The sequence below is a fragment of the Aythya marila genome (genome assembly GCF_965140915.1).
Source record: "Aythya marila genome assembly, chromosome: 12".
Classification (NCBI taxonomy): domain Eukaryota; kingdom Metazoa; phylum Chordata; class Aves; order Anseriformes; family Anatidae; genus Aythya; species Aythya marila.
The window spans coordinates 8,873,613-8,884,917 of NC_139053.1; the positions used below are offsets into that span (position 1 = coordinate 8,873,613).

The 11,305-nt window shown below is 63.8% G+C and overlaps 1 protein-coding gene across 1 annotated transcript; it reads left to right on the top strand.

Moving 5' to 3' along the window:
- The first annotated feature begins 1,516 nt into the window (after nt 1-1,516).
- On the top strand, nt 1,517-10,679 carry FA2H (fatty acid 2-hydroxylase). The gene is made up of 7 exons (XM_082770385.1): nt 1,517-1,851; nt 5,900-5,989; nt 6,760-6,902; nt 6,974-7,080; nt 8,370-8,542; nt 8,915-9,167; nt 9,761-10,679. Exons 1-7 carry the CDS (start codon nt 1,558-1,560, stop codon nt 9,841-9,843), a joined length of 1,143 nt encoding a protein of 380 aa, XP_082626511.1. The 5' UTR covers nt 1,517-1,557; the 3' UTR covers nt 9,844-10,679.
- The last annotated feature ends 626 nt before the right edge of the window (nt 10,680-11,305 follow it).

The following is an 11,305-nucleotide window of genomic DNA, read 5'->3' on the forward strand; positions in this document are numbered from 1 at the left end:
GAGCTCAGCACCGGCAGCCGGGGACCCCGCTGCCACCCCATGGGAACCCCGGCTCCGGCCCCACAGCCGCACCGGGGACCCCCGGCACCATTGTGGGTGCCGTGGGGCTGTCACCCCCCACCCTGGGTGAGCCCGGGGACCCCTGGCCCCATCAGCACCCCTGCACTGAGGACACACCACCCAGGGACCCCTCTGCCCTCGTTAGGATGCAAAATGACCCCAAAACGAGGACTTTTTGCCCCGAGCTGCTGCCCCAAAGGTCTTGGGGCTGGGAGGGAGGCGTCGCGCCGGAGCCGCAGCGAGTTTTGCATCCACCTCGATTAAAGGCTTCGCTCAACGCCCCGCGGGGCTGCTGCAGCACCCCAAAATCTGGGGGGAGGCCGGGGCAGGGCCAGGGGGGCCGCCCGGGTCGGCATTCCTGGGCAGGGTGCACCCCGCATTAAGCCGGGGCTGGGGCCTGGCGGCGGCGACGCCGAAATTTGCCGGCGTGTGGCCGGCCCTTGGGGTGGGGACGTCACCCCAAAGCGGCCCCCGCAACCCCAAACCCAACGCAGCGGCTGGGGTGCCCCCGTAGTGCTGCCCCCCCCCCCGGGCTAATTACAAAGGCAACTTTTATTAATTGGTGAACTGAACCTGCTGCCGGCTCGCTGCGCGTGACACAGGGCCCTTTTTCCCCTGGGGTGCCCAAATTCCCCCATTACCCTGTACCTCCATCACCCCGTACCTCTGTTACCCCGTATCCCCACTCCCCAGGAATGCCCCACTCCCCCCTCACCCCGTACCCCCTCCCCTCATCCCCTCATTCCCCTGTCACCCCATTCCCCCATCGCCCAGTACCCGCACACCCTCATCACCCCATATCCCCTTTCCTCCATCACCCCACATCCCTATTCCCCCATCACTCCATCGCCTCACGTACTCATCACCCCATACACCCCATACACCTCATACCCCATACCCCATACACCCCATACACCCCATACCCCATATATCCCATACACCCCATACCCCATATACCCAATACACCGCATACCCTGTATACCTTATACCCCATACACCCCATACCCCACATACCCCACATACCCCATATGACACACACCCCATATATCCTGTATACCCTGCACACCCCATATACCCCATACACCCCATGTACCCCCTATACCCCATACACCCCATACCCCACATACCGTACACCCCTCCCCATGCACCCCCACACCCCCACCCCCCACCTGCCGGGTGGGCGGAGCTTCCCCAAAGCCCCGCCCCTCTCCCCAAACCCCACCCCCTTTCCCCATAACCCCACCCCCTCCCCCCAAACCCCACCCCCTTTCCCCATAACCCCTCCCCCTCTCCCCCAAACCCCTCCCCTTTCCCCACAAGCCCCGCCCCCTCTCCCTCCCCACCCAATCAGCACCCTGGGGGGCGGATCCCCGGCGGCGCGGCCGGGTTAATGCTGGCGGCGGGGGCCGGCGGGCGGCACAGCGGGGCCGGGCCGGGGCCGGGCCGGGGCCGGGAGCGGGTTTTGGGGCCGAGCCGGGGCCGGGGCCGGTCGGGGCCATGGCGGCTCCGCCGCGCTCGTTCAGCGCCGCCGAGGTGCGGGCGCGCTGCGCGCAGGGCTCGTGCGTGGTGCGGTGCCGCCGGCGCCTCTACGACCTCAGCGCCTTCGTGCGCCTCCACCCCGGCGGCGAGCAGCTGCTGCGGCGCCGAGCCGGCACCGACGTGAGCGCGGCGCTGGACGGGCCCCCGCACCGGCACTCCGCCAACGCCCGCCGCTGGCTCGAGCAGTACTACCTGGGAGAGCTGCGCGACGACGACGACGAGGAGGAGGAGGAGGAGGAAGGCTCCCGGCAGGTAGCAGCAGCAGCGGGGGGCGTGGGGCTGTGTGGCGCACGGGGGCGCACGGGGGCGCACGGAGCTGTGTGGGGTCTATGGGGTGTGTAGGGGTGGGGGGAGCTGTATGGGGTCTGTAGGGTGTCCTCCATCCAGGGAGTGTGGGGGTGGAGGTGTGTAGGGTCTATGGGGTGTCCAGTGTGCAGGGAGTGGGGGGATAGAGGTGTATGGGGTCTGTGGGGTGCACAGGGGTGCGAGGGGCTGTGTGGGGTGTATATGGTGCCTGTCATCCAGGGAGTATGGGGTTGGAGGTGTGGGGGGTCTATAGGGTGCCCTTCATCCAGGGAGTGTGGGATTGGAGCTGTATGGGGTCTATAGGGTGTCCTGTGTCAAGGGAGTATGGGGCTGGAGCTGTGTGGGTTTATATATTGTGCCTGGGGTGGAAGGAGCTGTATGGGGTCTGTGGGGTGTCCTTAGTGCAGGGGGTGTTGGGACAGATCTGTATGGGGTCTACAGGGTGCCCAGAGGTAGGGAGAGCTGTGTGGGGTCTGCAGGGCACCCAGGTCCAGGGAGCATGGCAGTAGAGCTGGTTAGGGTCTGTAGGGTGCCCTGCATCTAAGGAGCATAGGGGCAGAGTTGTATGGGGTCTGTCGAGCACCCAGGTCCACAGAGCATGACAGTACAGCTGTATGGGGTCTATAGGGTGCCGTGTGTACGGGGAGCACAAGGACAGAGCTGTATGGGGTCTGTGGTGCACCCCACACCCATGGTATATCAGGGCTGAGCTGTGTGGGATGCTCTGGGTCCCACCTCTCAGGGGTACGGGGTGCGGAGGGTTTGGGGTGTGTGCAGCACGTAGGGTCAGCAGGGTGCTCGGGTCCAGGCCGTGCAGGGCCTGGGGAGTTCGGGGCGTGCGAGGGGCAGGGTGCGCGCTGAGCACCCGGCACGCACGGTGCCAGAGGCGGACGTGGTGCAAAGGTCTAGGGCGTACGGGGCACACCCAGGCACTGCGGTGCTCCTGACGCCAGCGGGGCTGGGATCCGCGGGCACAGCGGTGCGGGGGATCCAGGACAGGCTGACGTGACACCACCGGCATCCCGGCAGCTCGGGACCCTCCGGGCAGAGCAGGAAGCTCCCGGCGATGCTCGGAGGGGAGCCGAGCCCCCGGTGCCAGCGCAGCGGGGTCGGTGACCGAGGGCGCATCCCCGCGCGCTGTTTGCTCGGTCCCCTCCTCCCCGAGGGCGCAGCGCTCGGCCCCGCGCGGTGGCGGCCGCACAGACGGGGCTTTGTTCCGCGCCCCGGTGCCGTGCTCGGCTCTTCCACCCTCGGATCCCGGCCGTGGCAACTCCTTTGTTGGGACACCGCCGCCTCCTCCCGCGCGCAACAAGCCCGACGGGTTGGGGTGCGCGCAGCTACCGGATGGACGAGTTCTGGCGCTGCCACCTGTGCCGTCGCCGCCTGAACCCAAGGGTTGGTTTTTCGGGCAGGTGTCTCCCTCCTAGGGTTTCGTGGGAGCCCACCAGTAGTGCCCCTCCAGTGGGACGTCCTGCAGGAACCTGAGGTTATTAAATGAGAGCCCGGTGTGACTGCAGAGCAGGGTGACCGGGTCCCCGTGGACGCTCCTGGCTCGCCCCGGACCGAATCACTGAGCCCCAGTTTGATTAAAAAAAAAAAAAACAACAAAAAAAACAACCATGAAGTGCCACACTTTGTTTTATCTATGCAAACAGAATAGAGAGGAGATCAAAGCACGGAGCGATAATTAGCCAAAGTAGCCAGTGGATTTTAACAGCCTTGCTAGAGGGAAACCGGCTCGTGTAATTACCCCTCCAATTTGAGCAACGAGAGGCTTTCATCACAGCCTCCTCGGGGCTGCGTGACGCGGCCGTGAATCACCGCAAATCCCCTGTCCCTCGCCGCGGTGCCTGCACCGCTCCCACCGCGTGCGGGGCTGTGCTGCCCTCGCTCCCCTTCGCGGCGTGAGCTCACCCCTACGTGGGCGCTCGCCCGTTTGGAGGTGGTGTAATAAAACGTGGCGTGGTGGGACTTTTTTTTTCTTTTTATTGGGACAAGTCACCTTCCGTCTCCTTTTCGTGGTCCTGCTCTTTGGCAGAGGTGTTGGTGGCACCGCGGCTCTCCGTGTGCCGGTGGGGTTGCCGTGCACGAAGCCCAGCTGGGGGCACGCTCACGGCCTCACACCTCGGCCTCTGGTCGTGCCGGTCTCCGTCCCGGGAGAGGCACAGGGAGGTGGCGGCGTTTCGTAGGCGTAACTTTCCCTTGGTTACATCAGGCCTCTCCTCTCGCAAGGCTTTCCTGGCAGGACCTGTTTTCCTGGAGACGAGGCAGAGGCGGCAGCATCACCCGCGGGCAGAGCGAGCCTCCTCCTCGTCCTCCTCCAGCTGCCATCAGGGCCAGCTTCCCCAGTGGCACCCACGCCACGGGGCTGTCCCCTGGTTTGGTGACACCGGGGGCTCTGAGCCATGGGGTGAAGAGCGGCGAGCCCTCCTCGGGGCAGCACCCATGGGTGCTGGCAGCGGGCGAGGCGGTGTCCGTGCAGGATGAGGGGGTGGAGGCGACTCGGGCGAGGCCGGGCGCTGCGTCATGCAGGGCGATGGCGAGCACGTCGCCGGGGCTGTCACCCCGCCGGGGTGTCACTTGTGTCCTCCCCGTCTTTTTTTGGAGCATCCTTGGAAAGCGGAGCCGGCCGGGGAGGGATGCAGGGGTGGAGGAATTTGAGGCATGTGGACGTTTCGGAGCGGGGAGGCGCGGCGCTGGGACACCAGCACCCTCTCTGCCGGCGTCGAGCTGATGATGCATGTGTCAAAACTGGGCTCCTTTACTGGAAGACGGATTTTCCACCAAAGCACATGCAAGGAGGAGCACTAGAGCACTCTGGAGAACCTCTAACTCAGCCACCTCCACCTGGATTTTGCCTCGTGTGGCTGAAAGAAGGAGCACACCGAGAGCGAAATGCCAGTGGAGACCTTTCAAGATGGACAGAGGGAGGTGCATCGGAGCTGAAATTGCTGCCTGCCGCGGTCCTGCCTGGCTGGAAATGTCAGCTCTGCTGCCCAGCACGAGTCACCTGCTGGTTCCTCGCCCTCTGGGATGAGGCTCGCCGGGAGGTGGGATGGGCGCCCGTCCCTCCAGGAGCGTCTGGTATCAGCAAACACTCCGGAGGCCCCGCGTCAGCGTCACGTGCGCCCGGCCGAGTAAAGTCCCGTCCGCCCCGCCGTGGTGACGCCACTCCTGCAGGGTCCCCGCTGCCGGTGTCACCTTCACCGCCTCCCCGTGGAGCTCGAGGGGACCGTCCCGTCCCTATGGGGAAAAATCCTGTTGTTGTCCGCACACGGAAAGCCCGGTGGGGCTGCCTGGACGTGCCGTGGCCTGCTGGCTGGTTAATGGGTCACCCAAGGTGATCGAGTGGGGAAAAGGCACGTTTGGCACGTCCTGCCTGGGGAGCCAGCCCTGTGGGGGCACCAGCGGCCATGGGCTCGCATGGGGACACCACAAATTCCCCACTGGTGCAGGTGGAGCCGCGGTTGGTCTCAGCACTTTGCTCCCCAGGGAGCTTCCTCCGCTTTCTCCATCCTCACACCCAAAGGTCCCTCTGCGCCCAAGCATCCTGCTCACCACTGTGCCCTCTCCAGCCAAAGCAGCCCGGTGCAGCTCAGCCTCAGCCCCGTGGGCTTGGGGTTCCTCAGGGACCCCAACCAAAACCGGGCTTTCCCCAGGGAGCAGCGAGCTGTGGGCCGGGAGGAAGGGTGCTGCATGCACCAACCCTGCGATGCCAGGTGCTGCTCCTCCTGCAGCGAGCCCGGCAGGCTCAGGACAGGGCTCACCAGGCTATGGGAAGGGGAAAAATGGTTGGGAAGAGCCCAGGAACCTCTGCTTTGCCACCAGGGCGAGCTGGGAAGCTCCACTTGTTTTTTCCCCAGCTCGTTGTGCTGTACCACCGTGGGGATGCAGCCGAAATGCAGGCTGAGCGCCGGGACGCGTTGCTCATGCTCATTTGCAGTCACCACCCCGAGCCCTGCTCTCATCCTGGGGTTTTTCCTTCTCTTTGCAGAGCTGCCCCCAAACAGAGAAGCCAACAGATGCAGCAGCCCCGCCAGCGCGCCGGCTGGACCCCCGCTGTAAAACCGTGGACGTGGACAAGGTGAGGGGCTGCGGGGAGGCTCCCCGGGGGAGGTGGTGGCTTCCTTTGACAGCAGCTTTGCCCTTCGGCACGGGGCAGGCTGCCAAGCCACGCCTTGTGCTGTTTATTTCTATTTTTATTATAATTGTTGTGTTTGTTTGTCCTCCGGACTGAGCAGTGAGGGGTGCAGCGGCCGGGCAGGGTGAGCTCTGCTGCCTGCCCCATCCCCAAGGTGCCTTTGGGTGCCCCTGCACCCCGTGGCCGCCGTACCAAGCACGGCCCCGGGGAGCTCAGGGGACTGCTTTTATCTTGCAAAAGGATTTTTTGTTTTTCTTTGAATGGCAAGGAGCCCTTCACCGACCCCTGTAAATATTTTGCCACCGATTGCCTTTTAAAGGGAATCTTCCCTTTGGCTGCATCCCAAACCGACCTTTTTTTGGCCTGAAACCTCCCTGAAGCGGGGTCTCTCTGTCTCCATCCCCGTGCGGGCTGGGGTTGCCCTTCTGGGCGATCACATCCATCCCTTCCTAGACCCCACAGGCCAGGAGGAGACCCCCAAACCACCGCGTCCTCACCGCCAGGAGAAAACCCCTCTTGTTTGGACAGCCCGCGGGGGGCGAGCCGCAGTTATCGGGGCCGAAGGTGGCACGGGGACAAAGTGCGCGGTGCCTGTGGGTGATAGCACCGGGGCCGGCTTCCTGTGCCAGCATGGGAATCCCCAAAAAAGGCACGGGTGCCGTGGTTTTACCCAGCCAAGTGTTACCACACCGCTCCGTTATTTCCCCCCGCAGGACCTGGTGGACTGGAGGAAGCCCTTGCTGTGGCAGGTGGGCTACCTGGGGGAGAAGTACGACGAGTGGGTGCACCAGCCCGTGGACAGGCCCATCCGCCTCTTCCACTCGGATTTCCTCGAGTCCCTCTCCAAGACGGCGTGGTGAGTGCCCCGGGATGGGATGGGATGGGATGGGATGTGGTGGCACACTGACGTCTCCCCTCGCCCCGCAGGTACGTGGTGTTCCTGGTGTGGACCCCCGTGGTGCTCTATCTCAGCTGGGTCAGCTACACGTCCCTCGCGCAGGGCAACACCAGGCTCTTCTCCTCCTTCACCACAGGTACGAGGCCCGCTGGGAGGACGGAGCCTCTGCTCATCCCTTCCCCATCCCCAGCTTCCAGCATGTGTCTGTGAGAGCAGCGCACGAGCCCCCAGCCCCGTTCCCACCAGCACGTCCCCAGCACAAAGCCTCCTGCGCTGGTTCACAGCCCGAGCTCACCTCCCTCCATCACCCCACCTCCCCCTGAATACATTTTTTTCCCTCTCCTCCATCCCCAAAATAAAGCCCTGCAGCTCGCCGCTGGGGGTGCGTTCTCCCCCCCCCTCCCCATTCCCGGGTGCTGACACCCACCGCAGCGCTGGCACCGGGGCCGGGCGGCTGCGGCGAACAAACCCGGCTCTCAGCGCCGCCGGCCGCGCACAGTGCGGGGCTTGTTCGCCCCGAGCGCCTGCCCTTCAATCTGCCACTGTCTGCGCCCCCGGGAAGCAGGGGCGGGGGGCCGGGGGGGGCCGGGTGCTTTGTTGTTTGCCCGGCTCCCTCGCCGCAAGGTGCCACCCGGTGCCAGCTGCGCCCGCGCCGGCCCCCTCTCGCCGACCTGCCCCGCTCAGCCCAGGTTTTGATAGCTTTTTGATACCTTTTTTTTTTTTTTTTTCTGGTTTTGTTTTGTTTTCCCCTCCTGCAAATCTCTTTCACGTCTGCCCGTGTGCTTGCAGGATTTGCTGTGTTAGCCCAAGGCACAAGCAAGAAATTTGGGCAGCCCGGAGCTGCACCGCTCACAGCCATGTGGCTGGGGCACGAGTGCTGCCAGCTGGTGGGCTTGAATTTTGGGATGCGTCCCTCCCTGATTCCTCTTGGAGGAATCTGCCCCCGGCACCTTGCTGCTGAGAGGGTGTTTCATCCAGCTGCCAAAACACTCAGCTTTGGGGGATCTCGCTAGTGAGAATGAACGGGGTGAATTATTTTTTTTTTGCCAGCGGGGACGCAGGGCTTGTGGGCACCGAGGGGAGGAGGAGGTGGAAAAATGCTGTGTGGGGGGGAAAGCACCCGACAGATCTGCTCCCTGCAGAACAAAACCGCAGCAGCAGCAGCGCTGTTTGGCCATCCCTGTGTCTGTCGGGTCCCTCCTGCTCGTTGGGGTGGGCGCAGCAGCTTTGTAAGGACCAGGGGGTGCCTCCAGCCCCGAGTGGCACCCGGCTGTTTCCACAGAGAGTGGGAATTGGTAGGAGTCAAACAAACCCGTGGGCTGCGTGCTGGGGAGAGGCGAGCTTCCTCGGTGTGAGCATGGCGCTGGATAAAAGCACCCGAAACCCCCCCCTGCCTGGCTGACCGCCGCATGTCTCCTTGTGTAGAGTACTCCATCCCCGTGCACAAATACTACTTCCCCTTCATCTTCCTCCTGGGGATGTTCCTGTGGTCCCTGCTTGAGTACCTCATCCACCGCTTTGTCTTCCACATGAAGCCACCCGCTAGCAACTACTATCTCATCACCCTGCACTTCTTGCTGCACGGGCAGCACCACAAGGTGAGCCGCGGGGCCGGGGGCGCGGGGGCTGCCTGGCGCTGCGTGCTCCCCGCCACCCGTGGTGTCTTCACCCCGAGCAATCGGGGCCCTTGCCTAATGCTGGTGAGGGCGGTGAGAGCCTTGGAAGCAGTGGGCTCCCTCTAGCTTCGCTGGAGGAAACGTCCCCGTTGTGCCAAGGACCCGTGAGCCGAAGTCGGGGGCCGCTCCGGGTGTCTCTGTGCGTCTTTCGGGGTGCTGCACCGCTGGCTTTTCCCAAATTGGTGTCCCGGATGCGTGGCTCGCATTCAGATGAGACAGCCCTGCGGGGTGGGTGCGCCTTGGTTTCGTTTGGGGGTGTGAGGAGCTCACCATCCTGCTCTGCTCCTCTCCCAGTCTCCCTTTGACAGCTCCCGCCTGGTCTTCCCCCCGGTGCCGGCGTCGCTGGTCATCGGCTTCTTCTACGGCGTGCTGCAGCTCCTGCTGCCCGAGGTGCTGGGGCTCTCCGTCTTCGTCGGGGGGCTCTGCGGCTACGTGGTGTACGACATGATGCACTACTACCTCCACTACGGCTCGCCGAAGAAAGGCACCTACCTGTACGGGCTGAAGGCGTACCACGTCAAGCACCACTTCGAGCACCAAAAATCAGGTAGCGCCACGCGTGCTTCCCAGAAGCTGGGGGGAAAAAAACAGCCTCACGGCAGGGGCTGGGAGTTACCTGGGGGGTTGAGGGGAGCCCCCCGTGTGCCCACCTTGGTGCCGTGGGGGTGCAGAGGTGCCGGGCCGTGGCGCTCGTCTCCTCCTCGCGGGTGGCGTTGGCGGGTGCAGGGTGAGGCCGCGGGTTTCCCTCGCTCTGCCGCAGCCCGGCGCTTGCTCAACCTGCCCTTTGCCCGGTTTCCTAGGAGAAAGCGCCCCATCCTGATAAGTTATCGTCCCAGCCGCCTCCTTTTGTCCCTCTGCTCTTCCTCCTCACCCTGGTTTGTCACCCCAGGGCTGGGTGGCGAGCCTCCCTCCCCAAAACGCCGGCGCTCCTCTCCGCGGGGACGCTGCTGGTGCCATCACCAGCCCAGCCCCCTGCTCCGCTGTGTCCCCGCTGCGTGGGGCAGGGTCCTGGAAATCTCGGGGTGTCACCAGCCCTGTCCTGGCTGCCCGTTTTGGTGGCGGTGGCAGCGGTTTGGTTAACTCACCCCCAGCAGCGACAGCAGCACTGCGGGCTGAGCGCTTTTTCCCCCTTCCCTTTAGGTTTCGGCATCAGCACCCGCTTCTGGGATCGCCCCTTCCGGACGCTCATCCCCGAGGAGGAGACCTTCGAGAAAGAGGACTGACGGCCCCAGCTCTGTCCCTCCTGGCTGGTGTCCCTCCCCAGCCCTCATTCCTGGGGGACGTGGCACTGACCCCTCTCCGAAGCATCCCCGTGGTGGCCCCAACCTTGTCCCTATCCTGCCCACGGTGCTGGGGGCAAGGCTGGAGCCCTGCCTGTCCCCTACCCAACACCTCCAGCACCACTGGGGCCGTGTGGGGACCTTATTGTGCTGCTGAGGGTCTGCACCGTCCCTCCTCTTCCTCCCCGTCCCCCCCCCCGGGGGGGCTGCACCATCCCCTCCACGCTGCCCCTGGGGCTGGGGGGCAAGGATGCGGGGAAGGGGCAGGAGGAGGCTGCGGGCACTGATGTGGGGGCAGCTTTGCGCCCAAAGGATGAAGTGCCCGGCGCCTCGAGCCCCCCAGCCCTCCTCCCTCTGCCCTGCACCTCGCCGGAGCCCCCCCGACCCCCAGCCCTTATGGGGTGCCCCCCCCCAGGTGCCCGACATGCTGCAGTTCTCCCAGCTCCTACCCGGGGGCTTCTCTGTCTTGGGGCACTTGGGGAGGGGTGGAAAAAAAAACAAAACAAATGCAAAAAAAATCACCACCAAACCAGCACAGCCTGCTGGTTTTTGCCTTTTTCTAACCAGCGTGCCATATCTCTCTGCCAGATTTATCAAGTCCACGTTTTTTGTAGCTGTCAGCTATCTGAAACCTAAACTCCAATGAACGGAATCACTAAAAGATGCCTTTTTTTTTTTTTTTTCCCTGATCCTGTGATTTATTTTTTTTTTCTAATGTTTACTGCGGATATTTAAAGGTCTGGAATAAAGTTATATGTAAAACTGTAGACACTACACCTGTAAATAAGCTGTATATTTTGAAAAATAAAACCCTTTAAAAAGGGCCCGGCTATTTGTGCTTCCTAAAAGGTAACCCCAGGGGGCTGGGGTGGCCCCTGGGCACCCGTGGTTGTGCCATCGAGCAGGGCACTGGTTTGGGCTGCCCGGGGGGGATGCTCCGTGCCCGGGGGGGGTGAGGACGGCGTGACAGCAAGCAGGGGAGAGGTGGAGAGGTGGAGAGGTGCCAGGCTGAAATCACCGATGTTGGGCAATGGGTGTCATGCGTGGCCTCGCGCTTCCGAAAATCGGCCTGCGCCGCTTCCTGCCCTTCCCGCAGAGGTTGAGCGTCGGTTCCTGTGCCTGCCGCTCGCTTCCTTTGATACCAAATGGAGCAGGGAGGGCTCGAGGCCGGGCTGGAAAAAGGGATGGGCACAGAGCCCTGCCCGGCATCCCTCACATGAGGCTGTGATGCTCTGGAGGACCCCGTGCCCTGTGGGGAAAGCTCAGCGGGATGCGGAGCTGAGGCTGAGCACTTTGCGGTGCCCTCTGCATGGCAAAAAGAGCTGAGACAGCAGCCAGCATCGTAACGGGTCCCAGACACTTCCCCAGGGCACTTTCCATGGGCGATCCCATCCCCCAGCACCCC